Below are 27,702 nucleotides of genomic sequence, written 5' to 3'. Positions count from 1 at the left end.
CTTTCCTATGAAGTTTAACATGGAGCAAAGGAGGCTCAAGGGGGGACCTTATCACCCTCTGTAACTACCAGAAAGGAGATTTAGATTGGGCATTAGGAGCGGTTTTTTAACTGAAAAGGTTGTCAAGCACTTGGTACAGGCTGCCCAGGGAAGCAGTGGAGTCACCGTGCCTGAAGTGACTTAAAAGACCTGCAGATGTGACACTTAAGGACATGATTTAGTGGTGGCCTTGGCAGTGCTGGGTCAATGGTTAGGCTTAGCCACCTTACAGGTCTTTTCCAAACTTAACGATTTTAAGATTCTATGAAGATGTAGTAGTAGAAGAATCCTTCCCTGGTATTCCAGAAGCCTTCTGCAGCCAAAAGATATCAAAACCCAGGATCCTACACCAGGTATGACTGAATCTTTTCCAAAGAGAAGGAAAAGAAAATATATGTTTCAGTCGTACTACTGAAATACTAAGCTCTGCTTTGTACTTCTCCTGCAACTCTGGCAATGCAATGCTGGAAAGCAAGTGAACAGACTTGGCCTTGTCAGGCCAGGGAAGGGGAGAGTGAAACCAAGGAGGTGCCTGAAATTTATCAAGACAAGACATCCTGTAATTAACTACAAAATGCATAGAGCAACATATTTTGAGGTTTTCCAAGGATGCTTTTTGGCATTGCAAACACATCTGAAAAAAGGTCAGAGGTCAATGACCAGAGTGGTTTAGCATCAGTGTCACTCTGCAGCCTTAGGTATGCTGCTTAATGTGAGTGATTTCTGTCCCCTCATTGGCACAGACACAAAGAAACAATACTATTAAAAACCCCTTAATTTTACCAGGTATATACACACCTGGAGCACAATACAGAGAAGTGCATACCTGAAAAATATTGTTTTCTTAAATATGTAAGTGTACTGAAGATGCTAGAAGGAAAATAAAAGGTACATGATTTTATGCTAATCATTTTGTGACCTAGAGCCCCACACATGCCAGAACAGTATTTAATGACCAAGCCTACATGAACCTGTTTTTGTCCTGAATGGGACACCTCCCTCTCCTCATGGCCTCTGCCCCTTCTCTATACCCACGGCTGCGTGTTTGCCCAGCTCTGCTCTCACCTGGACTGTGAGGACGCCACCTCTCCCCATCCCTCCGTGACCCAGCCAGTCGCCAGCCTCCATCCTCATCTTCCCCATTCTGTTCCTCCCTGAAGATGCGCCAGTTCTCGCTCTCAGAGCGTATAAACTCGTGTTTCCTCCCTGTGGTCGCTGTCCCACCTTCCTCAAAGTTTGGTCTCACTGCAAAGAAAACACAGGTCAGTTAACATATGCCCCCTCTTTAGGAACACAGAAATACAAAAGGGTTGAAATCTTGCTCTCCTGGAGGCAAAAATGCACCAGAAGTGGTTATAGGAACCTAGGTGAGGAATGGAAATTCAGGAAGGAAACATGACAGATTTCCTGGTCCTTAGGTACCTTGGGATGGAAAGAAAAAATAACAAAAACAATCCAGAAGGAAGCAAAGCATACAAGCAATTACAACATGGATAGGAAAGATAGAGGAGGAAAATGCAGTTTAAGAGACGTAGGGAAATGTAACAGAAAGAAGGCAAAAGCGTGCCAAGAGAAAGAATAAACTGCTGTATCATGAAGTGTCTCAAGCTAAAGGAAAATGGGAGCACAGTGTACACATTCATAAATCAAATACATTTGCTATTTCTGTAATAAAGAGAACATGAGATCTGTTTATTTAATCCCACATACAGCAGTCTTATTTTTTAGGGAACACTGAAAATTTCAAGTAGCATTGAGGAATAAACTAGAAAAAACTTGCACCAGAATTCTCACAGGAACCATAGTGATGCCACTTCCTCACTGCTGTTATTACCCAGTGTTAACCTGAAATTGTGTTGTTACCTTTAAATTTTTTTTTTTTTTCCAAGTACTAGAGAAAAGGATTTTTGGACTTTCAGACTCTTAAGAAGGAAGATTCAGAAAGATGTTATTTGGTTAAGTCTGCCTGCTTTCTTAAACAGGAAAAGCAAAAAAGAAATCTTGACCTTGTACTAAGACTCCTGGGGTGAAAAGAGACATTTCTAAGAATTTAGTTTAGGAAGCATAGGAGAATGCATTTCCCTTTCTTATCATCAGGCATTTTTTTCAGTCAATGACAAAGATAAGAAAACAGAGAAGGATCTGCAATTCCGTGGCATATCAGACCTCTGTTTAGAACTTGAAAATTCTTCCTACTAGAGATATTGCACTCTGGAGACAAGATGCACACACTGGCTCTTTACTTTGCAGTACCTTGGAGAAAAACTGATGACACTTCTCTACCGTCTCAAAACACTGGAGGGAAAAAAACCACCTTCTTTCTCCAGCTCTAAATTTTTGGAATAACTTCCTCTTAATATTGCTCTTAAATGAAAAGCTAAAGCACAATGGATTGAAAGTTCAGCACCAGTACCTAATTTAAGGTCCAGCACCAGTACCAACCGGCAATGTAAGCTATGAAGCCTAATATAACCCGGTTACACCTTTACTTCACCGAAGGGGACATCTGGCTGAAGGTAACTTCTGTATTTGCTGGGCTTTGAGAAACAAAAAAAAATCTTCAGAGAATGTATTTTGGGGAATCTCTGGTGATACTGATTCCAAATAAAACAAAACTGCTGGAGGCACTCAACTCCCTTCATTTCGTAGGTGCAATGACGGCAACTTCTCTTATCTGGAGTGGATAAACCTTTGCAGATGAAGGTCAGCCACAGTCTGTTTTCCCAAGCTTCATGGAAAATACAGAAAGGGAACAAGCCAAACAGAAAATCTAAGTCTGGGAAATATTTTTTTCTTGTTTTAGGTATCTAAAAAATGTAACGCAGACTAAGGTAACAGAAAGCGCAGGGAAGGCTCTCACCACTGCTCCTTGGATGGGCTTCCTATAGTAGAAAAGCAGGAGGCAGAACTCCAGAGCCAAGTCAGCTGGAAGTAAAACACACAGAGAAAGTGGCGCAGGAGAAAGCTGCAACCCAACAGACCAGGGGAACCTAAGCCCCACACAAGGAAAATGCCTGACTTTTTCTGAACTTATTTTTAAAATGCTATAAGGAGGAAGAGAGATCCAATTTTTGTTATTCTGCAGCACAAGACACCAATCTTTTTCTTACTGAAACAGTTACTGAAAGAAAAAAGTTATTTGAATCACTATTTTAAGACAAGAGGAATAATATTTTTACAGATTTATCTATTATTTTCAAAAAAACTCACAGCTATTACTTGATACTTATTCAGTAACATTAATTTGAGAGACTTCAGACTCTACCAGTTAAGAAAAAACCTAGATGTTCTTCCTTTCTGTTGTAAATTAAATTGATTCTGGATACTGCTCTTGAACACAGACAAGCACTCAGCTCACAGGCTCTGTTCCACTCTTCCAAAAGCACTTGGGAAAAAGGGTCACTTAAAAGAATCTTGTGAAGTCCTCTCTGCCTCCATATATCCAGGTTTTAGCCCCTCTGCACATCTATTCATGCTATAGGGAAAGCAAGGCAACTCAGGTTCTGTTAGTCCTTAGGGAAGAGGATTTTGTTGGCAAGAACTGAACTATCAAAGTCAGGTTTGTATGCTGAACTTGCAGAAAATGGGCTTTGAAACACATCTCTACAGATATTACAAAACACCAAATGCTGTTTGCCAAGATCAGACTCAAGTGGGATCCTGCCCCTCTTCTGATTTTAAATTCTACGTCATTAGAAAGTAGAAATGAGAAAAAAATAAAATACAAGGGGTCAGTATTATATTCAGAGGACAGGATCACCTGTGGTTCCAAAACCTTTTCAAACACAGCAGCACCCCAGAGTGTCACACTGGAGACTGTTCTGATGCCACATTCAGTGGAATTAAGAGAAAAAATACAGTGTCTCATGACATACTTCAGTTTCCTGGTACTTGGACACCACAGCAAGCAACAGTCAAAGAACAAGGTATGTGTCCAAAAAGGTGTGGCATTAGATGGTCCTGAAGATTAGACAGACCAGCCAAGAAACTAGTTCTTTACAAACACAAACCGGTCACAGGTTAAGGACCAGAAAAATCAAGTTACCCAAGCGACAGAAAGACTCTGACAAACTGAATACAGGAACATTCCTACAGCTTGCATCTATATACATCACTCTCAAAGTCCCTGCATATTATTTGCAAACTGCTCCTAGATTTGAGAACAATCGTTTCAGCTGAAATAACTTAGGTCACAGAGTCAGTACTTGGCAATTTTTTAAGGATGAAAGAAACTAAAATGCAATCTATGGTTTTGCCTTGGACTAATTGACTGGACTTCCTGAAGAGAAGGAGAAGCAAAAGGGCACCTCTGTTCAAGTCTGTCACAAAGCCAGCAATGGTGTTTACAGAAAACTTCAGACAGCGCCGAGTGGTATCCAGCCAGAAAAGCTTACAGCTGTGCAACACTGAGTTGAGGGGATACTAACCGTGAAGAACAGGACCGGATTCGGGGATGTGGCCCCATAGCAACATGTTTATGAACAGGACTTACTAACAGTATGGCAAATAATTTCTGTTCTCCAGGCTGTCAGCCCACATTTCCCATGCCATGCTCACTGTCTGGAGAGAATAAACAGGAAAGCAATGTCTGACAGCACTGCTGTTTCCTCTACAGAGGGGCAAAAGCCAGGAGAGTCTATTAAGTGCTTTGGCTTGCTCTCTTCTCTCTGCTGTGTGCTACACAATTCCTGAAGAGGAAGATAGAAACAAAAACCTTTGCAGTCAGTGTTTTTAAAGGAACTGAGATAACTTTGCCTAAATGTGTAATTTTGTAGTTCATTTTACAGAAGAATAAAATAAATGTCCTTAGGATGATGTATCTATAGAAGAATTAAATAATTAAGATGACATTTCTAGAGAAAGACTACTTTCTCATTAGAACACTACCGGACAGGCTAGGAACAACACAGGAATACAGATGCCATAAAGTGACTCTCAGTGACAGATCAGAACTTCTGAATCCCATTTCTAGCTTCAAATTTTCAATCTCTCTGCACAAAATCTCCATCTCAACAGTAAATCTCAAAAACATACTACTCAAATATAACTCCGTATTTTTCACTAAATTGGCCATTATCTACTGTCACCAGTGTGCATGAGCCAGTAGATTCAAAGGAAGAAACAATAGAGTTTAATTCTATAAAACATCTGGAAATCACACACTGTACCTAATTTCACCTGCTGTACAACTGTGTTAAGAGTTCCAATCCATTCAGCTGAATTTGATTAGAAAGCCTGTGACCACACAGCATATTCTTTCTACAGTTCAAAAGACGATTTCTAAGAAAATACTATTTGCATCCAAAATCCTACTTGTGACTAAGTGAGGCTGTCTGCAGTGGAAATTCAACCTCGATGGAGTACAGAGGGAAGGGTGAAGGGCAAGTCACACTGTCCTACAGCCTTGTCACACTGGTGAGATCCCCTGGCACTACATTATTTGCTCTGGTTCTGAAAGTCACACTATGCCTATCAACTTCCAGTGCTGTGCCTGAACATTTATTAAAATGTTCCATACTAATGAAGCAAAAAATTAATGTTTTGCAATTTAGGGTTGGGGGAAGGTTAAAGAAGAAAAAATAGGAAGGATTTTGTTTCCTAAGCAGGAAAGTCTACATTAATAATTTTCCCAGCAGGCCTTCAGCAGTTTTACTGCAAACAACCAGAGCCTTTGTTTCTCAGATCCTCTTACATCTGACATTCAAAGCCCTCACATCAGCAGCTCACCAAGGGATAAAACAAAAGTGTGAAGCAGTACTGCATTCCAAAGCTGTCCTCAGAGCTGGTCCAGCAGGGCAGCACACTGAGCACTGCACTCGCTCAGACATACCCTCAACTCCTCTCATTTCATGAGAAAGAGCAAACAGCTTAAGCAAAAGTGGTTTCATTTGCTGCATGGAATCAGCAAGCCACCTAATCTGCCTTGTTTCATTCCTAGGCTTTAGCAAAATCCTGTGATTAATTCCATGTTTTCACAAAGGAGCAATGTGGAAATGGAAGTGGCCAAGTCTACATCTTCCGAGCAGCACTAGGCTGCAATTAATTCACAAACACTCTCCTGAGACCACAGGCTGGCACTACAAGCTGCATCCACCTTTCCATTAACACTCTGGAGCTTGAGCCTTAACAGGAAAGGAAGAACTGGAACAGCAGTGAGACACAGGAGTGTCTCTCCTCACCCAAACAAACAGCAGTTGACCCTGGTTAGAGGGTGGGTTTTCAGTAGCAACATAGGAACTTTTCCATTCAGCTTTTCTGAGGGAATTTTGGCCTTTGCAACTTTCCTGTAAAACTTTAAGGTTATACAAACCTAAAAAATTATCTTGATTAAGGAGGCAAGGAGGACGGCACCCCTTCTCCAAGTAAGTGTTTGAGGATTTCTCCTTGGCTACTAAGGGTTTGTGTTGGGTAAAGAAATGCTCCTAACAAACCAGCATTCTTTTCCACATGATCAGAGCTAACTGGCCCCCCTGCAGGCAAAATGACCAATCAAATCAGCTTCAGATAGAAACCAATCCCCCCAGCACTATAAACACAGGAATGAGACATACAAACCCATTTTTAAAGGTTTTGGGTTGTTTTTTTTTTAAATCTCTACTAACCACTTGTGGGAAGTTTCTTGCTAGTGCGGAGACCAATACACCAGACTAGTCTTTCTCCTGGAGCCCAGCTTATCCCCTCCTCCTGCACACAAATCTTCTAAAGCTGGTAAGTACACAAAACAATCATTTTTTCCCCCTTTTTCTTATTGTACAATTTGAAACTGTTCTATCGTTCTTCAATCAAAGAAATCAAATTTATTTTCAGTGCAGAGAATTTTATTTCTAAAGCTTGCTAAACTAAGTATCACCTTAAACAAAATGGTTGCTGATTTTTCCCCCTCAAAAAGAAGAAAATGCTTTCTCAGATGACCACAGTCCTAAGAGCACACAGTGCAAAACCAAAGTCATTAGGCAGTATCTTTTCAGAAAGTTCTTCAGATTAACAGTAGCGGAAAGGCTCTGCAGACAGGGAGCATTTGCAAGTTCCAGCTACAGCAGCTGGGTGTTATGAAATTACCCAAGAAATGAAAAAGTCATCCTTGCCTTGCTGCACTCATAACAATTCAACATCTACCTGCAGTTGCATCACAAATTAAAAGAAACAAGCTTCACATCTTCAAACCTGCTTTTACCATCTCCAATTATATCTCAGACTTCAACAGTTTTCAAACAATGCTTTCATTCCCTGTGCTTACGGACACAGAGAGCCAGCACCACTGCCCAGGACACCACACATGGGCATGAAGTGAACTCCAATGTCCCGGAAAACTCAGCCATTCTAGGCAAGCCATGGAAAAGTCTGCATCACACAGGGCAGGACTGCTTTTCAAAAACAGCAAGTTCCACACAAAAAAGGGTGGCAGCAAACTTCTATTACTACAGTTTTACATCATATAAAAGCTTACCTTGTAACTGTCAAATTACTCCTCCATTGTAATATTTAATTTTGCATTTAAATTTCTTTATAAGGATTTAATAGATACTAGAATATTTTAAAGCCTTTACCAAGACTTTGCTTAAATGTAGTTTTTCTGCTTCTCTCAAGGTGGCCAGACTAGTTGGTCAAGAATTAGTGTTCATATGGATCCTCAGAGTACTTATGTGAAAATACATTAAACACAAAATGGAGCATTATTTGGCATCCCAAAAATCAAATACATAACCAGCCTTGTTTTCTGTACTACAAAAGGAGACATACTCTCCTTTCTTACCACCTTTTTTTTTTAAATGCATTCTGCAATAAACTGTCACAAAAAGTCAAAAGTACAAACTCACACATCCTATCCTTTATGGCACTTGCTTTGAAAAATATGACTTGGGGTCAACAAATTCAAGTTTCCATTTTTAGAAGACCTACTTATAAATGTAACAAGTCCTGAGAACTGTTATCTTAATTCTGCACACTGCTCAGAAGTAACAGTGTTGTCATAAACTACCTCCATTCATCTCAGCAAGGCACTGGCTACAAAACCAAAAGGACAAACATGTCTGAAATGCTAATTGTTCTACTCGTAACAGAAGTGTACGCTTTCAACCAAAGCAGCTACTCAAGCTGAATTACTTCTTACATTTCTAAGATTGTCCCCTAATGTAAGTTATATGATTCAGTCATGTCATCCATACTAAAAAAGCCTTCATTTCCTAATAATAATGTCAGAGCATCTACAATGGTGGCCATTTAGTCTAAAAATACAATACACAATAATCTAAACATAAGAATACATAAAATAACCATTTTAATAGCATGAAAAGTGCCTTTAAAAAATTACAACCTTCATTTGCTCTTCTTGCAAAGTGCAGAGGCAGCAACAGATCTAACAATCCTAGCTCAGAGCAGACAAGGCTTAAATCTGAAGCTTGTACATGATCTTGCGGACCCAGGCCAAGTAAAGAGAGAACGTATACATTCCCAGAGGGGCACGCCACTGCCACCACCCAGGTTCTAGTAAATCTTCAAAGGATGCTGCAGCTGTAAACAGTTTCTGCAGTCATTCCCAGAAAACTGCAGGTCCTCATGAGCACTTTCCTGTCAGAATTAAGCAGCACAGTATTTACTGCTTCAAATCCCTTCCAAGGTCAATTAGAACAGACTTTGTTAAGGCCAGAAGCTGAGCAGGTAGGGCAACACTGCAGAAGTCTCTCCTGAACACAGCTCCTCACTCAGGCTCCTCAGACAGTTGCAGATGCATTTGTGTATCGAGCTGAGAACAGGCTGGAAGTGTCACTTCAAATGCCTTCAACTGAGAAGGAATATTAAAAGAAAATGAAGACAGTGCTGCCAATGAGTTCCCCTGCTACCAGAATCCTAAGGAAAAGCTAAGCGAGAGGGAAAGAGAGGAAATCAACGTGGTGGCATGGAGCAGAAATGCAATAAAGGCTGTTACAACACAAGGAAGAAGATCTCAATCAAAAAGGCAAAGCATGGGAGAGCCACGTGCTTGATCACGAATTTCAGAAATGCAAGCAACATCCTCAAGCTGTAATGCGAGGTTTTATTACACATAAATTATTAGCCAGCCAGGTCAGTTTACAATCTGTCCCACTGCTAGAAGAAGGAACCTGTGACTTTTAAAAAAAATAGTACTCACCTCACCTTGGTTTGTCTTAGAGGAGTGCATAGAAGAAGAAAGAGGCCACGATGAGGGGCAAGGTGGTAAAAAGACTGAAAACCAATAAAAGCTAAGAACTGACATACACACTGGTGGTGCTGATATTCTAGCTTTCAAGACACTGCAAACAGGAAGGACTAGATACAGCGAATGCATGATAAGGGACTGGTCAGCATGCCAAAAGAGGTTTAGAAAAGAGATTTCTGAAAGTTCCTGTTTTTCTAGTCTGGGGCTATTAGCTGGGAGATGGAGGGACAAGAAACACCCCAAAGCTACAAGTTTCACAAGTCAGGAAGTAGGAAAAGCAAAACCCACCAAATAATGTAACATAGAAGCTCTTAAGAGAGAACACTGGACAAATCTGGATTAGAAACAGTGCATATCTGTCATAGTGGAAACAAGCATTCTCCAAGAAATGCAGAATTTTCCTTTTCAAGTCAAAGTAGAATGTCTTTCCTAAAACATTCACTGTTTGAAACTGAGATTAACGTGGAGTCATCAAGGACCATGGCAGGCAGGGGATTGAATCAGGCGATCCAAATTCTACTTTATAACTTCATTAGTTTGCCACTAACAAGGAAAGAAGACATTTGTTTTTTTAACTATGGGCAAGGAAAGGAGTAGACAGAAGACGTTAATACTTTTTAAATTCAAAATCACATCTACACTTAAGCTGGCTCTGCTTTTGAGAATATGGAGGACTGATCCTCCAGCCTGGGTAAACTGTTTTCCACGAGGTAGTTTTTCTTTCGCCTCTTACCCTCATTCAACTGCATTGCTCTCAGCCTATTAGCAGTTTCTTCTCTGGTTTTTTTACTTCAAGAAGCTGAGACTTGTGGCTCTTAATCCTTCAATAGCACTTGAAAAAAGGGGGTTTGGAACTCAAGTTTACACATTTCCAATGCTATCCCTGCCACTGAAATAGAGAACTAACACTTTCAACAGTCCTAGACTAGAAAAATCAGAGCACTCTATCAAACCAAACCAGTCCATAACCTGGGTAGCCTCAAAAGGCAAATTCACCAGCTGGGAGTCTCAAGGAGCAGAGACACAGGACTGTTCTGAAATGTGCTGCTAATGGAGGTTTCTCCTACTCGAGCACCTGCAAAATCCGTCAGGAATCACTCCTCCCCTATTGAAAAGATCCCAAAGAACCTGACTGATTTTTTTCAGAGTTTAAGACAACATTAAGTGATTAATCACCACCCTAGGAAGCTCCTTAATTGACACATCTGAGATCCTGCAATGCTGACAGCATTTGCTCTAAGTCTGTGGTGTCCAAGCACACTGCCTTAGCACTTCTATGAAGATCTGAAGCATAGCCAAGAAAAATGTACTATCTTAAGAATGTTTTCCCTTTTTCCTTTATGTATGTAACACCACAGGAAAGGCCTCTGTCACCAATCAGTCATTTTCACAACACATATTTGTTTTGTAAACCCAAATTGTTCAGAGTGTACAATGCAGATGCTGCCCTCAATGTACCACGAGAATTTACAGAAAAACAGAAGTTTTGGCTTGTGGCTGTGTTTCATTTTTTGAGGGTTTTGTTGGTTTGCTGGTTCGTTTTGAATGCATGATGCACCCAGAGGCATTTTCTTCTGTAAGTGTTCTCTACTCAAACAAGGAAGTGTTTCCTGTGAGTACTGCTTGTTCTAAGATGATAAAACCAAGACACTGTTTAGAGCTCATTTTAAGCATGGTCCCCATCATCCTTCCCATTCATAGATGCTCATTTTCTAGTTCCTTCAAGGCCTCTGGAAGGGCTCGTCTAAATCTTAACACAAGGACTCTGCTCTACAGACAAGACACTAATCACTGGATTACCAAAGCATTTATAATCGCATTCAGATTACTGTGCGGCAAGTGAGAACTTCCATTCAGGGAGCTATACAGCAGATTAAAGAGCGAACTCAGTGAAAAGAGGCGGGTGGCCAGGCGGGAGGGCAATCATGCTATAAACTGAATGGACTAATACCAGAACACCCCAAGAAAAGTAGCCTGGTACCATACACCAGGAAAACTTCAGTAAGTCCACTGTAGTCTCTGACACAGGGAATGGTTTCAAAATATTCCTCCTAGGAGGTGTGAACTGTTAAATTAAAAATGAGGGGAAAACCACCAAATTCCACTCAGGCCATCATCTACTCTACCTCATGCTGATTACAGCACGGATAGAAGTAATAGCTGGATGGTTTTGAGAAGCTACAGAAGAAAATAAGAATGAAAATTTAGCTAAATAGTCACTGTCGTGTCAATCCTCATACCTCAGTAGGCATTAAACACAAGTAAAAGCAAAAGCAAAAGAGAATGTTCTGTAGTTACTAAAATTTGGTTGAAGATTAAGCAAACACTCATGGAAACTACTGGTTTATGGGATCAAAGATCACAAGAGAAATTTTTACTCACCATAAATTCATTCTGAACTTCAGGATCCTTACATCTAATGCATATCAAGAGAAAACTAAGATGGCACTGTTGGGGGGGGAGGGAGGAAATCCAATTCCTCTATAAAAGAAGTGCAACAGACTGAAACAGTCATCATTCAAAGAAAGGTCAAAATTTATAGGAGGAAACCAAAACTGACATACATGGTGTATTACACCACGTATAATTATGATTTGCAGAATGTACATGTATTGCTAAATCTTCTGTTGTTCTACAAACAAGCTTCCTCACAACCTTCATAAAAAAGGCTGTACACATTATGAAGTCTCTATTTTACACAAATCTGTACTTAATCTGTCCCACGTGAACTTTAAACATCCAGTATTTATAAAACATATGAATTTGAGTGACCAGTGCCTTTTCAAAAGGCATTCAGCAGCTCTGGCAAATTCCACAAGCTCTGAGGTTTAAAAGCAAACAAACAAGCCTAACATGTCAAGTACCTACAGGTATCCATTTTGCTTCCCACATATGCAACTCCACCTTAATTCCCATAAGCTTGCTGATCTATTTTACTCGTTTACCAACAGAAATTGCACCGCTGAGGCAGACTAGACTGGAAATTATGTCACAGTGTATTTTCTGTATTGGTCTCCTGCCCTCTTTTTACCTGATCCTTACATAAACAGCCTCAGACTCCCAGAAGCAGCTCTACCCTGAATACTGTAATTCTGTTTAACTGGACATGATGCATGCAGACAGTAGACAATTCTTGAACTAGGAGAGTCAGAAAGGGCTAGTAGCTAAACTGCAATGCTCCCCTAAAATGCATAAATACATTAGATAAATAATATAATAAGCATTATTTCCTTAGTAATATTGTTGACAGTATTCATAATAGTATTGGTAAATTATTATATTCTGCTCAAAAGAAGTTACAAAACCTGATATAATCAGACAAAACTCAGTTTCTTTTCACACACAATATGCCTAATCCCATCCCACTCACCCCTAAAGAATTAAAGCATGTGACTCTAATGTAAATTTAGCAAGTATGAAATTTATATTTAAATAACTAAGCAGAGAAAATATGAGAAGCAGTCAGATTTTTAAACCTAATCTTTTTTAGCAAAGTATTACCACAAACAGCAGTAAATTCCTCTCCAGGTTCCTGACTTAATCTTCTCTGGATTGCAATGTATAAGCCCTCCTTTGTTGGCTGCAGTATTTCAACCCCTGCTGATGTGTCAGAAGCTGTGAATGTTAGGCAAAATACAAATATGTGGCATTGTATCACTTTTTCTGTTTCTTCTCCTTTTTAGAAGATGACAACAGATATGACAGAGAGCAATAACACCAAATCCAGCGCTCCCCTCTTGACTCAGAGATACTTGAGGCTAGTGACCAAGGATGGACACAGCACATTCCAGATGGCTGGTGCCCAAGGCAGAGGTGTGGCGTACCTCCGAGATGCATGGGGGATACTCATGGACATGCGCTGGAGATGGATGATGCTCGTCTTCTCAGCTTCCTTTGTCATCCACTGGCTGGTCTTTGCAGTGCTCTGGTATCTGCTGGCTGAGATTAATGGGGACCTGGAGCTGGACCATGATGCTCCACCTGACAACCACACTATATGTGTCAAGTATATCACCAGTTTTACAGCTGCCTTCTCCTTCTCTCTGGAGACACAACTCACAATTGGCTATGGCACCATGTTCCCAAGTGGGGACTGTCCCAGTGCGATTGCACTGTTGGCAATCCAGATGGTCCTGGGACTCATGCTAGAAGCCTTCATCACAGGTAATCCTTCCTACTGCATCTCCACACACAACAGGCGTAACAATTGGATTTAAGAAGGGAGCTAGAAATAAATACTGTTCATTTTGATATATGAAAAAACAATTAGGGTAGCCACAACAAGGATGATAAGTTTCAGCTACGTAGTACTGGAAGTTAAAAACCTTTCATCAACAAAAGACAAATTAGGTGTTATCAGTATCTGGACTTGAGAATTTCACTATTCATTGGAAAATACTTGTGGCAGATCCCTGCAAATCACTCTCAATCATTTATTTTTTATACCATAATCTCTCTGAGCTTTTAATATATAATTTCAATATTAACAGGCAATTTGTTTTGACTTTTAAGGTATACTTTTGTTTAGCTGAGCCATCTTTGTTGATCTTTAACTCAGTGTTTATGTATTCCCCAGTAACCAATGTAATGAAAATTTTTTAAATGTCACAGCTATTTTGAGGTATTTTAAGTTACTTAAAATATTTTTCATGCATTTGTACTTTTTTACCATGGGCAAGGAAAGGAGTACAAAGAAGACATTAATACTTTTTAAATTCAAAATCACATCTACTCTTAAGCTGGCTCTGCTTTTGAGAATACAGAGTATTCTCAAAAGTAATTAAAAAAATTAAAGTAATTCAAAATACTGTGAAAATACACAGGTTAGTTTACTGTGTATTAGAAAGAGCTTCTACAGCATAACACACCAAGATCAGTTCCTATTACCAATTACAGTCAGTTGAGGCAAGCTAACAGTCTCCTTATAGCTACTTCCAAATATTAGTAAGTGAACGTAATTTAGAAAAATAAGCACTTTATGAAAGCTTTCATTTTCTGAACAAAAGCAGGTTAGTATGATACCAACCCAGCAGTTTTCAAGCATGGTCTCTCCAGCCTCAGCCTTCTTCTGCTCCCTTGGAGCCTGCAGGGATACCTCCCCAGGCCCTGTGTTTGCACTCAGTTTGCTCTTCCCTGTGCTCCAGGTGCTTTCGTGGCCAAGATCGCACGTCCAAAGAACCGGGCACTCTCCATCCACTTCTCACGCTCTGCTGTGCTCACACACACAGAGGGGAAGCCACACCTCATGTTCCAGGTGGCCAACACTCGCTCCAGCCCCCTGACCAGTGTCCAGATCTCTGCTATACTTTACCAAGAACAAGAGAGTGGGCAGCTGCACCAAACCAGCATTGACTTCCACCTGGACAGCATCACTGCAGATGAGTGTCCTTTTTTTATCTTCCCACTGACCTACTACCATTCCATCACTGCATCCAGCCCACTGGCTGCTCTCCTCCAAAGAGAAGCTCCTCACCACTTTGAGCTGGTCATTTTTCTGTCAGCTGTGCAGGAGGGCACAGGAGAAACATGTCAGCGGAGAACATCCTACCTCCCGTCAGAGATCCTGCTGTACCACCGCTTTGCCTCCCTGCTAGCCCGCAATGCCAAAGGTGAATACCAGATCAAGATGGAGAATTTTGACAAGACTATTCCTGAGCTCCCGGCTGCAGCTGACTCAAAAAATCCAAAAAGGACTGACAAGGAGATCCGCATCAATGGACAGCATGCCGACAGCTTCCAGCTCTCTGAGGCTGGCCTCACAGAGTAGAGATAATAGACCTTGTACTTTGTGCTTTTTTAATTATTATCCCATTAAACTTTCGGGTTCCATTTAAAACCTTCCTTCCCTGCCTGCCCTGCCATCTTCTAGTGATCTCTCTCTTGTACTCCCATTCTTTTGAATACAAGACGATATACGGAGAACTTGTGTGCGCACTGAAGAGAGGCTGCATTAACCACCTGGAATGAAGTCAGGTACATGAATCATAGAAATAATTCTTTAGAAATCAGTGGAGCTACCTGTTGAATTCACCAGACTATGATAAAAGCTGCACCGACCCTGAAAGCAGAGATCTTCAAAACTCTCAAAGCTGTCCAAAGTCATCATTAACCAGCTTGTGACAAAATGGACAACAATACAAAAGCAGAAAACAATATGGGGTCATTCAGAAAATACACGAGTTCTGGTATAAGTAACTCTGTTCATCCAAGAGCCTAGCTCTTCTATTCTCTTAACCCTTTGGGAATACAGAGTCACATTATTTTTCAGATGGCTCAAAGTCCTGCCAATCTCTCACGGCAGTGAACAGCACTCCTGCTGCGCTTATTAAGCAAAATTGTAGACATTAAGTGCAGTTCTTCATTCTGCCAAATAAGAGAACATCTCATTTTCAGACAGGTCTATGAAGACACTATCAAAAAATCCTGGTGTATATGACAAATACTGCAACGGAAAATTTTTCCTATTTGGAAACACTGAATAAATTATTTAGCAGTGGAAAAAAAAAAAAAAAGACTATTTTTAATGAAGAATGTAAGTTTTTTTTAATGCCCATACATTCCACGTTTTCACCTTCGCGCTGCTTGCCTCAAGTATATCTGACCCAGAAGGATGCACTATATATACGAGAAGTAGAACTGCATCCACTGATATTTTATGCTTTCTAACATTAATCTTTGCCTGTACACACAGCACAAAAAATATTTGGAGACACCTGAATCAATTTTGAAATAAAAAATTAAAACAAGCTATATATGAGACTTCTGTATTTGAGCGCCTCATAAACCCACTGCAATTAAAATGCTGCTGTGAAGCTCCTAAATAATTTAGGATGCTAAAGGAAAAACAACATGATGGATAACTGTTTCCAAGCTCTCAACAAAAGCAGTGCCTATTAGGTGTTTATACCGGAATACTCAAGCAGTACTAAAATAAAGTTATCTTTCAAAGGTAAAAAACTTTTCCCAGAAAGCGAGATGGTATAGATAGTCGCTTTCATTTACAAAAGCATAACACTACCAAATATACTTTCTCTTAACTTCACCCAAGTGGTCAGCAGCAGGAAAAATGGCGTCAAGCACTTTAGCACAGCAAGAGCAAACTGGTGATGAACCTTCTGTGGATGCACCTCCTATCAGCAAGGCAAGGCAGGAGAACAAAGGAGGCAGAGTGAGGGAAAGTGCAGTTCAAAGAATTCAACACCCTTTTTATAGGCACTTGAACACACCTTTTATATTCATGTCTTCTGAACCTAACCAAAACTCACACATAAAACAAAACTCAAACAGGCTCCACAACTGACTTTAACAGGTTTAAGCTGCATAACAATTATTTACTACCAGTTTGTAACTGCTGGTAACCAATCAAATCCCCTCAGCTACTAAGCTGGTATTAGTCAGGAGGCTGCACAGAAATTAAGCAGCTTTTGTGCAGAGACAGATATGCTCAAGAAAGCAACTTGCCCGTTTTCTTTGTTAATGGCCTCAGCCTTCCAGAAACTATCTAGGTTCTCAATGAAGTCTGTCAGAACTGTGACAATCTGCAACAGAAACTCACAAATACTTTGTGCGTCTTCAATCTGCATGCTCAAACCAGGAACATATACTGTTTATGCTGAGAATAATCCAAATGTGACCTTGCAAACTGTTGTGAGCACTGAAAAAGCAATCATTAATTTTTAAGAATAGTGTATCGATCATATTTGAGAAATAAGTATTTGTTAAAGTTCTATTACTTTTTTAATCTCTTGATTTTTAATTGAGGATTCTTACATTGTCATCCATTACAAATACCCAGAAGAGTTTAAATATCTGATCTCTTAATAATTCTCTAATGTGATCATCCAGAACAAAGAATACGAAAAAGCTAGCAACTCAGTAAATTATGTAATCTGAATCCAAGGCCCTCTGAAAAAGCAATGAAAAACTGAAGCACAGTAAAATTATAGAATAAAATCCTAAACAAAGGAGTTTAACCAAGGTAACAGAAACCAGTACATGCATCTGCTAAAGCATATTAGCCTGAATTATAACCTGCATGTTGATTCCTTTCCTGACCTTTCTGCTCCCATAGCTTTGTTTGGATACTAGTGCTTGTTATTAACCTGGGACTTCTTTTGGCACATCTGTATCCCTCTCCCACACTCAAAATATTTTGATATTGAAAAGCCTTTACATAACAGTAACTATTTGTAATTAATCAAGGCTGGAGTCAGAACTGACCAACACTTTCTGTCAGTATTTCTGTGTTCCCCACCTTATCTCTCTTTGAAAGTAAAGGGGAGAGAAATGGTCTTCCTACTTACTGTGACATTAACCTCCAACACAGTAATACACAAACATAAACTACTGTTGTTAAAACAGTATTTTTAAAATAAAACTTCAGAAAGATTGCAGGTCATACAAACATTGTCTCTCATACAAACAGAGAAATACAAGAGACTAAGGAAGAGCAATTAAGTACTCAAGAAGTTTCATAATTTGAGAACAAGTACATCATCTCTCACAATGAGCTTCCAACAAACTGCACCAGGACACCATCCTCCCTGGGAAACAGTTCTTGGAAGATGCATTCTATAGACCTGATCACTAGCAGTTGCTACAAACACAAAGTCCTCTACACTAGGTGCAGATTAACCTCTGGCAGAAGTCAGAGGTTCAGTACAGACACTTTGCACACTGTAAATTCTCTTTAATTTCAACTGAGAAATACATCTGATCCTGTACCAATATACAGTATTTTTATCAGTCTTTATCAGAAATGTGGTACATTCTATGGCCTGGAACTGGAATTTCTAATTTCTAAGTTTTGTATTTCTAACCACAACAAGAAGAAGGAGCTAAATAAATGAAAGTAAATCAACTGTAGCAGATACTACTTTTACATCTGTTTTTCTTTTGTAAAACATGCAGTCCTGAGATCTCAGTAGTACTTATTTTCTCCTATTTTCGTTTTTTCCTAAAAGGTCTCTGAAGTTTCACTGGTGCAGCAAGTCTGAAGTTTCACTGCTGACATTTAAAACAGGTCAATCTCTGACCAATCTCAAGTTATTTTCTAGAAGTATACTCTTTTTAAAGGAGACAATGAGGAAAACACACAACATCTTAGTTTTGTGTTAACATTCAATTTAACAAGCAGAAAAATTAAAAACAGTCTTTAGAAGCTGTGAACATGAATTCCTACAGGGAGACAGGACTGGAAGGGCTTTGAAAGCAAACTCCTATGGCATGTAATGCCATATTCCATGGTAATCTGGAAAATTATTAATATGCCAATGTATGCTACTCACTAAAAAATACCAACAGCTAAGCAGGGATTAAAATACATTCCTGTAAACTTCAAATTGCAATTGAATCTCTTTGGGTTTGTCTTTAAATTCAACCAACAATTGTCTCTTCTGACCTATGCTTTCTCAGCATGTTACCAAAGGAGGGTACACAGCCAAGACTCCTTTAGCAAAGACAAAAGATTCCCTGGGTCCTAAATAGTGAAGACAGATTGTCAGTAAGCCCTTACAAGCACAAAATATCTCAGTAGGCACAGCTGTGCTCTATGCAGCTGGGAACACGGCATGAAGAAAGAGCACAGGCATACCAGAGGACAATCAATGCATGAGCCTGAACAGCAAAAGTCACTGCAGTTACCAGGATAGCAGCCAGAGCTGCCCTGAATGTTCTCACCCCCCTTAGGATGTCTGTTTCATCTCCAAGGTAACAAACTCACTCCAACTCAAGTTCAGCTGGATATTCAGATGTACTGGATCACAATTAAGGATTCCCTATTTTACCAGAACGTAGCCACTGTGAAGCATTTCAGAAACAGAATACAGCAGGACCAGGAGACAGGAGAGCAGATAACCTCACTGAACAGGAGGTTCATATGACAACTAATTTGATCAACAGTAAATCCATCAGCATGCAAACCTCAGGACACTGCTGGGATCTCTCTCACACTAGAAAGCATTCAAAAAAATTAACAGTTCAAATGGTCAAGAAGTCCTGGCTACTACAACAGCCCACACCGGAATTTTAAAGCTGCATTGAAAAGGGATATTGCCACAGCACACCTGTTCTTCAGCACAGGCTTCTTTCACTGAGGTACAGGAACTCAGTTCCAGCTGTAGACATCACATATTAGTCAAACAGAACCTACTTACTCTACATTTTTCTTATCTACCTCACTTAAATGTCCAATAGTGAAAACAACACAAAATAAGAGAAGTAACACTTGGAGAACACATTTAGGCAACCTGGCACAGTATCATGAATCTTGTATCAACAATATACTTGGAGCAGTAACAAAGGTTTCTGTATGTATAGGTCCCTTCCCCCAAACACACCCTGTTCCTCCCTCCCATTTTCTGCCCACACAGTAACAAAACCATACCTGGATCTTTTCGCCCTGGTTTTTCAAAGCGTCTGTCTCCCCTAGAAAGGCAGAATAGAAGTTTCAAATAAGGTTTTGGAACTACTCCAAAAACTCATTTTAGGTATAGATTTTGTTGGTTTTCTTTACTTGGTGGGGAACTTTTTTAAAATCAGAGCTAGATGGACAGTACCTTTACAGGTCCAAGTGACAACTGAAATTTTCAGGAACACTGATACGCACACGGCCCTTGGGAACTGGGTATGTTTTCAAATGCGCCCCTAAGTATTGTGAACAATGTCAAGACTAAAACTGAAGTGAATCCTTTAGCAAACCCGGCATTTCCGCTGCAATTGTCGCAATTTAGGTTCTCTTAGTTCCTTCTTCCCAGGAACTCAGCAGAAAAATTCTTTGCAAAAAATGTTCTTTCACTTGCTCCTGAGCCTCAAGAAACATTACTGTCTTCGACTCCATCTTAGAAATTCAGACACTTCACCCACAAATAGAACTAATTACCTGTCCTATAGTGTTTTTATGAAGTCAAAAGGCACAAATGGAAGCTGAACAGATGTGTGTAAAAAACTTTAAGGGCTAGAGTTCTGTTACCTTTCCTCCCAACTCTGTGATCTGTGCATTTCCCTGCCCCCTCCTCGCCCAAATCCACCCTCCACTTCATCAAAACTTCTTTGGTAGAAACCGCTTTCTCCTCGGCCTCTGCCTGAAAAGACAAAAAACACAAGTGTTTGTATAAATAATAACAGAAATTGAAAGAAATCAGGTAGGTTTTCCTTTCCTGGTGTCCCTGTGAACTAATCTTGCAGTCCTAAGCCCCAGTGAAATTATCTGGGACAAAGGGAAAAAGGAACAAAGGCTGAAGAAAGAGTCGTATACAAAAATTCTTATCAAGAAGTGCAAGGCCAGACAGAATAGGCAAACAATGCTGAAATAAATCCTATGCAGAAAAACACAGATACTTACCCAAGAGAAATTACCAAGCAAGTATGCATTGTTCGCACAACATCCACACAGCACATATGCAGTGTGCTTCACACATAAAAACCAAATTACTTTTAACAGTAAACTCCAAAATTACTTTTAACAGTATAACGGCACTGCACTGCAGATGTACTCCTAATTACTGCTGTCAAGGGTCATAAAGGAGAAGGAAGCTTCACCAGTAATAATTTCTAGTGACTGCCAGCAAAAATCTCCCCCAGGAACAGTGGGAAGAAAAGGAAGGATCACAGGATGGCTATAGGAAAGTCAGAATGAAGAACCACATTAGCTAGAACTTAAAATTTCTACTGCCTTCTTCAGTAAATTATTCTCTATAGGCAGCTACCAAGTACCAAGCATCAAGCCAAAAAGTTACACACATATCCTCAAGCAAAGTATCTCAGAGCACATCTTCAGTGCTTGAGAAGATGTGGGGTGTTTGGGTAAAAAAAACCAAAAAAAACAAACCCCGCAAAACAGAAAAACAACACCCACACATCCCCAGCCCTTCAAAACAGCTTCAAAACAGCATTGGTTAGATAAATGGCTTGGGTGAAGTTTCCAGATCTACAAAAGATAAGCACTGCTTCACACAGTGCTACAGAAGAAGAAATGACAGGTTTTTAATCAGATAATTCACCATTTCAAGGATCTCATGGTAAGAAGATGGACAAGTGGAGTGTCAATGACCCGGTTGTCAGGATAATGCCGTGAATCTATTCTCTACAGTCAAGTTCTAGAACCTAAAAAGCACCTGGTAGCAGGAATTCTTGGCTTGGTAAGTATTTCAAACATCAGTCCCTTCATATTTCTCTTTTCCTGGTTTCAAGGAAAAAATCCCCTTAAAGTATGAGGTGCAAACCTGGCCAGGGATCTGGAGTAAGACAGAATGACCAAATGAAATAGGAAACAGCCAGCTTCAGTCCTTGTAGTCTTCCGAAGAAAGTGGTAATAAAAAGACTCTACATTTAAAATCTAAAGACACCTGGATGCATCAAGGAATACCATGTTCCAGTGTCTTATGACTAGAAAAATTTGAAATAATCAAGGCAGTTGCAGCAGTTTCTCTATTATTCTATACCAAATCCCTTAGAGGTGGCAGGGGAAAAGGGCAGAAAGTTGCTTTTCAGGCAGAGAAAAAGAAAAGCGAAAATAACACAACTGCTTTTGTATCAGGCAGAACAGGTTGCAGGGTATACGAGGAACAATTTTAACATCCTTTTTGGAAAGAACTATCCTGTTCTATCACCAGCAAAGCTGTTCAGTGGCAGATCTCCCAGAGTCACACAGATGCAGCCTTCCTTACCACAGAGTTTTGAGGATGCCTAAGTTCAGATGAAAGCTGGACAAACTCAAACAAAATTCATACCTATTAACAGAGGCCACATCTGGTTCAGGAAATATGCTGAGCTGCAAACGTCTGACGGCTGAGCCTCTTCACCTTTGTATTTTTACTCAGCCCTTATTCTGTTGACAAGATGCCTTCTTTTGGCTGTTGCTAGACTACAGAGACTACAGAGTTGAGCAAGCCCTTGCCACATTCAGCAAAGCTGTTCTTACAGAAGCTCAGGGAGAGGCAGAGGCACTGACTGAGCACTCAAGGTAAGAGAGGAGAAATTAGTATCAGACCTATGACAGTGTTAGAAACACAAATACTTTTGATATGGCAAGTCTGATACTACAAGGTTGACCACAGTCACAAGTGTAAAACAAGCTGCAAATGCAAGAAACAGGAAGATGTGATACAACATCAAAAACAGCATGATGTTTACCCAGTTAAAGCACTATGGGTCCCCTAAAATCCTGGAAAAGGACTCAAAGTTGTTATTCTTCACCAAAAAAAGCCAGAAGAGTTTCAGCAGCTCACGCAATAGCAATCTTTGCCTAATTTCTTCACTACAGGAAAGCTCTCTTCCTTTCTCTCACTAGAAATAATACAGCAAAAGCAGTTCACAGAGTCAAAACAGAACACAGGTACTGACTCATCTCTTGTCTCTGAGGTAGCAGAGGTGGAAAGTTGCATACACTTTCTGAACAGAGACAAAGCAGGCTTGTACAGTGAGTGGCAGCAGCATTGCAGTACTCCCCTTGCAGTGTGAGCAAGGGTGAGTGCACTCTGACTGCTGGGAGCAGACACACACCACCAGAGAGCTGGTGATACGGGACATTTTACCAGCAAATAAAGCAAGCGTCCTGTGTAAGAGCGAGAATCAGTTGTTTTACCAGCAGCGCAGCTTATGGCCATTTAAAAGTATGTGAACCTGAGAAACCTCCCCCCACTTACCACCCCCATATCACAATTCATCAGTATTTCAGTTATGCTCAGCTGCCAAAATGGTCTGAATTAAAAAATAACCTTGAAAATGTCCAAACAATTGATCTTAGCCATTCAGATTAAGGCTGCCTGTGGAGTCAAAGTACTCAGCTGCCAGCTGTAGTGATACCATACTGGACAGGACTACTGAAGCCATCTCTGCTCTGGCTGAGTTGCCACCACGTCCACATGTGGGAACAACACAGGCTCCCTTCAACAGTGCCCAGCAGAAGCACATGTGGAGCCCCAGCAGACACCAAGAAAACCACAGTGTGGGAAGCATCAAACAGATCCTACCAAGCTACAGAGGAGAAGCAGCCAGTCAAGGGAAACCTTTGTGCCAAGTCAGTCATTCAGCAAGTACTATGCAGATTAGTCGGACCTCAAAGTGCACACTATGACACAGCTAATGCTGACCACAAAATGCATGAGAAATGCCTGCAGAGAGGATAAAACTGCACATACAAGCACACCATTTGACATTCTGCTTCTGCATTCCTTGGCTTATTTTAAACAGAATGCCACTTCTGGAAAAAAAACCCAACAAACCCTGGCACACGAGTAACAGGATAAGTGTATATGTTACAAAGTACTGAATGCAAAGTCAATAAATATCAATACACCCTTCCACTTAACTGAGTGGAGCAATTGTGTCGTTTGTATTTCAGTAATTCCTTAAAAACCTCAAGATGAGGACACCAATCCACTGGATATCGCAACCATAACAGCTAAGTCTCTAACCTGAAACACAGACAAGTTTGAATTCAAGTAAAAACATAAGACACAAGCAAGAGGGTAAGAAGCAGCACAAGCTGTCATTCTAATTGTCATTACCAAAAAAAAAAAAAACCCAACCCTACAGAATACAAGAAGCAAATTCTTGAAATCACAGCATAACTGGAGCTTAGGATCTACAGTCACAGATGTACCACTGTGTGGGAAAAACAGAGGAACTGCAGTTCAACTACTGCTGTTCATTTAGACACAAGAACATTACACTTTCACACCACTGACACACTTTCCAACAGCAGCAAAAACAGATTACAACGAGAAAGAGTGTGGGAGGCAAAAGAGCTCTAATGGGAAGCTAAGTCTTAACTAAAATGGAGAACTGCTACAAAACAAGGTGTCTGTAAGCTTACAGCCCATTCCAGGGACCATTTAAACCTCTCGTCATCTGAGGCTCTTATTCATGAATGCTGACATTCCAGTCCTGCCAGCACAAAGCACAGGGCTTAACTGCACACCACAGGGAGCTCCCAGGAAAACAAGTCAATTAGAACAGAGTCACGTGCAAGTACTTGGTTTCGTTAGAGATTACAACTTCTTTTAAAAAAAAAAAAAAAAACCGACCAAAAAAACCACCAACCCAAAAATCAAAGCAACTTCCACATAGTAACCATGTTCTCATCATTGAAATATAAGCATTGTCTGTCAAAGTTGGGGTGACTACCCAGAAAATATCTACTGAGTGTTATCTTGCAGTTTTAAATACTGGTAAGTGATTCCCATTTAGAGTTCTAAACAGAATACTCCTTTATGGGCATTTCTTCCCTATGCCAAACCACCACAGATTGCTTCTCATGCTCTCAAATGCTGGAACACAATTCTGTGATTTGCACCTCAGTGAGGGAACTTCATTAATAAATCTAATCACACATGCAAATTCCTCTCTAAAGTTGCTGAGGTGCAAGTCCCTTCAAGACGGCAATCTCATTTTGGTAAAGCTGAAGCCCACACTGATTCGGCAGCAGCTTTGTTGCATAGAACTGTACAAAGTTCATGGAAAACACCAGATAACCTTTTGAACCCAGGCAATTTTGCAGAGCAATAAAACCGTTTTCCAACTGTTAAATGAGGGAGCTCATTCAGTGAACAACTCCAAAGAAATTCCAAGACTTTTTCACTGTAACTTGAAAAAACAAAACTGCATTTAAAGCCTGCTACATACAAGCAGTACTTTTGTAAGTCAGATATCAACAGTCCTATATTGAACTTTTCATAAGTAACTATGGGAAAAAGTCCTAAGTTACAACCGCATCATGTGTATAATTATGAAAATGGTACAATTTTGTCCTGGCAGAAGCCTTAATTTCTTTGCTAAGATATACAAACTCTGGGAAGACTCATCATGCCTAGAGCCCAAAACTTATTGCTCTTGGGAAAAAAGGGGGAAAAGTAAAAGAAACAAGCAGCAACCAGGATCATAAAAGAAGGAAAGCTCAGAAAGCTTAAATTTACTGCTGAAATGTGTCTTTTGCAGCTTAGCAGAGGAAAGTGAGAGCAGCCTAACAAGCACACCATATAACAATTCCAACACATTAGAAGATCAAATTAGGATAAAACAAGAAGGAAAGTGAAAAATATTAATTTTGCAACAAGGTTCTTGCTTGTAATTCTTAACACATCTTAAAAATGAACTATGGGAAACCTGAATACAAGGAGCTTTCCAACAGTCTTAATACCGCACAAGTTTGAAGTTCTGTCCAGTAAAATGTAAGCAATCAACTTAACTGCCAAACAAAACAGTCATGCATACAAGTAGATTCAATAACAGAATTACTGGATTAGAAGCCATATTTTGCCACATTTAACCTTACGACCTCATTGAAACTTGTGGGGGCAATTAAAAAACAACCCACTGCTCACTGCATAAGGATGACGTTGTTCATGATGCAGCAAGAAAATAGAAATTTGACAAAAGAAAGCAAAATAAAGGGTTTGCCAAAATCGAAATGGTCAAAGTATCTTGATATTGAAACTAGACAGCAGACTAGTGGTTGTATGATCTCAAATCACCAAATTTTAAGCAGAAATAATTTAATTTGCAGAATTAAGTCTTGATGCAGCTAAAAAAACCAGCCAATACATGTATTCCAAGCAAAAGTGAAACACAGGTGGTAGAAATACACACAATAAAGCACAACAAAAAGCAACAGCCCCCAAATGTGTACGTACATCTACATACATGCACACACTTTTTATTTTTTGTAATTAAACCCTGAGCATCTGTGCAAATAAAATGGCAAATAAAGAAGGGGAAGCAACAGGAAAACCTAGTAACAGTCCCATAAAAGTTTAAATTAATGTCTTAGCTGGGAAGCAACCACAAGAAGACAGACAACCATCTACTAGTATCTGAGAGATGTAAGCTAAAAAGAAACCAGGATTAAGGAATGAGAATAGAAATGAGAGAGCACATTAAGTCAAAACAAAATTCTGGTCAAGCATTTAATTATATGTGGAAGTGATTTCATCTGTTATGACCTGTTAAGGACATTTAGAATTAAATTAGAAATGGCTCTAAGAGAAACCTCACCTAAGCACCTGCAAAGACAGAGGTTGCAAGATTAATTACTCAGTATTTCCAAGTTACTAACTTCTTACTGTTCTAAATGCAACCCATCATATTTGTATATAAAGACCCAAAAAGCGTTCACAGAAGTACACACATTGAGAGGGAATTGCTAAGACAAATTCTGGGTTTAGCAATTTGGTTTAAATGTAGCAATACAGCTTCAGGACATTTTTTCTCGATTTATTCACAAACGTTTGAGGTGATCCTGCATGAGACATCCACTACAGTAATGCACTAAAATTGGAAAGACTTCAATGTCTCCCAAATTCAGATACATCTTTCCATTAATCTCCTCTTGTTTACACTCAGCATATTAACAAATGAAGATGGCTTTTCAGAACACTGAACACAACCTACTACAACCTTGATATTTTAAGTACATTTGTAGATTTTTCTACCCTCTCCCTATAAATTGGTTTTATCCTTTTAATAAAGACATTTCTAACAATTCTGAACCAAAGAATTTCATATTTCACCTCAAAACTACCTTTCCCTTTTGCTTTCCCACCCACCAACCTGGCAAAGGCGTATAACACAGATACCAGTTGTGCACTAAGAATCATCACTGAACACAATATTCATTCTTCAGCACCACCTTGCTTGGAAAATTTCAAAACTTTAGGGGAAAAAGAACACCTGGCTCTAGTCAAGCTCCAGGTACCATCTCTGAACAGCTTTAACCTGGATCATCTGTATGCATTGCAGCACATCCCACTGGCAGCTCACCTCGACCTCTAGAGGAACTTCGACCTCGAGGAGCCCCTACCACCGTTCCTCCTCCGCGTCCCGTCAACCGCAGGACAGCAGCACTGTTTACAGACATTGAGAAATTTCTCTGCCAAGAAGAGAGAGTCACGAGTCAGATTTGATTGGAAAAACCTCCACAAAGAAACCACAAACAAACAAACAAAAAACAATAAAACCCAAACAAAACAAAAAGAAAAAATAGAAACATTTACCATTATCTTATATTTTGCTTTGTTTTCCTTGTGTTGATTACAAATTCTCTACAACACTAGTAAGGAAAAGGATTTCATGCACATGTGAGCAGCTGAAGCAGTCTATAAAAGGATCTGGGTCAATATTACTGTTTCCAAGTTACTTACCTGAAATTTCTGTGCTCTGTTAGCATTTGAACACCTACTCCTTTATCAGGTGATGCCAGCACAGAAGCCATCTAGAAGTGTTTAACACAGACACCCTGCTGCATAAAGAAACTGACACCTGCCTATACCCGACACCAATAATTAATACCAATTCTAAATTTACTTCTTAAGCAAAGCAGGAATATGTAAAGACTGACAGAACTTGAATAAAACTGTAGTTACCAATTTCCTTTGCAGAAATAAGCCTTTTTATTCTCCAAATATATCATAGGAGTAACATATTTGGGAAAAACTAATTGTACTGAAGGCTTCTGAAGTTTAAGCGATACTCCTTTGAATAAGACAGTA

The 27,702-nt window shown here is 39.8% G+C and overlaps 2 protein-coding genes across 11 annotated transcripts in view; one reads left to right on the top strand and one right to left on the bottom strand.

The window, feature by feature from the left end:
• The window catches only part of GIGYF2 (GRB10 interacting GYF protein 2), a 74,013-nt gene that overhangs the window by 25,227 nt on the left and 21,084 nt on the right, over positions 1-27,702 (bottom strand). For 9 of the 10 annotated variants that reach the window (XM_085070025.1, XM_085070015.1, XM_085070018.1 and 6 more), the window contains 4 exons: positions 26,975-27,083; positions 20,187-20,298; positions 19,602-19,642; positions 1,105-1,284 (listed from right to left, as the gene is read on the bottom strand). In XM_085070025.1, coding sequence (XP_084926151.1) covers positions 1,105-1,284; positions 19,602-19,642; positions 20,187-20,298; positions 26,975-27,083 — 442 coding nt within the window. The remainder of the gene's footprint in view (positions 1-1,104; positions 1,285-19,601; positions 19,643-20,186; positions 20,299-26,974; positions 27,084-27,702) is intronic. The other variant, XM_085070023.1, reaches the window with a different exon arrangement.
• On the top strand, positions 12,904-15,925 carry KCNJ13 (potassium inwardly rectifying channel subfamily J member 13). Its single transcript, XM_085070043.1, has 2 exons — positions 12,904-13,381; positions 14,362-15,925. The coding sequence occupies exons 1-2, from the start codon at positions 12,904-12,906 to the stop codon at positions 14,982-14,984; spliced, it is 1,101 nt and encodes a 366-aa protein (XP_084926169.1). The 3' UTR covers positions 14,985-15,925.

Source organism: Lichenostomus cassidix, chromosome 9 (assembly GCF_008360975.1).
Source record: "Lichenostomus cassidix isolate B80296 chromosome 9, HeHo_3.0, whole genome shotgun sequence".
Taxonomy (NCBI): Eukaryota; Metazoa; Chordata; class Aves; order Passeriformes; family Meliphagidae; genus Lichenostomus; species Lichenostomus cassidix.
Note: the sequence above shows the minus strand (reverse complement) of the source record. Positions and strands in the feature narration are given on the sequence as shown.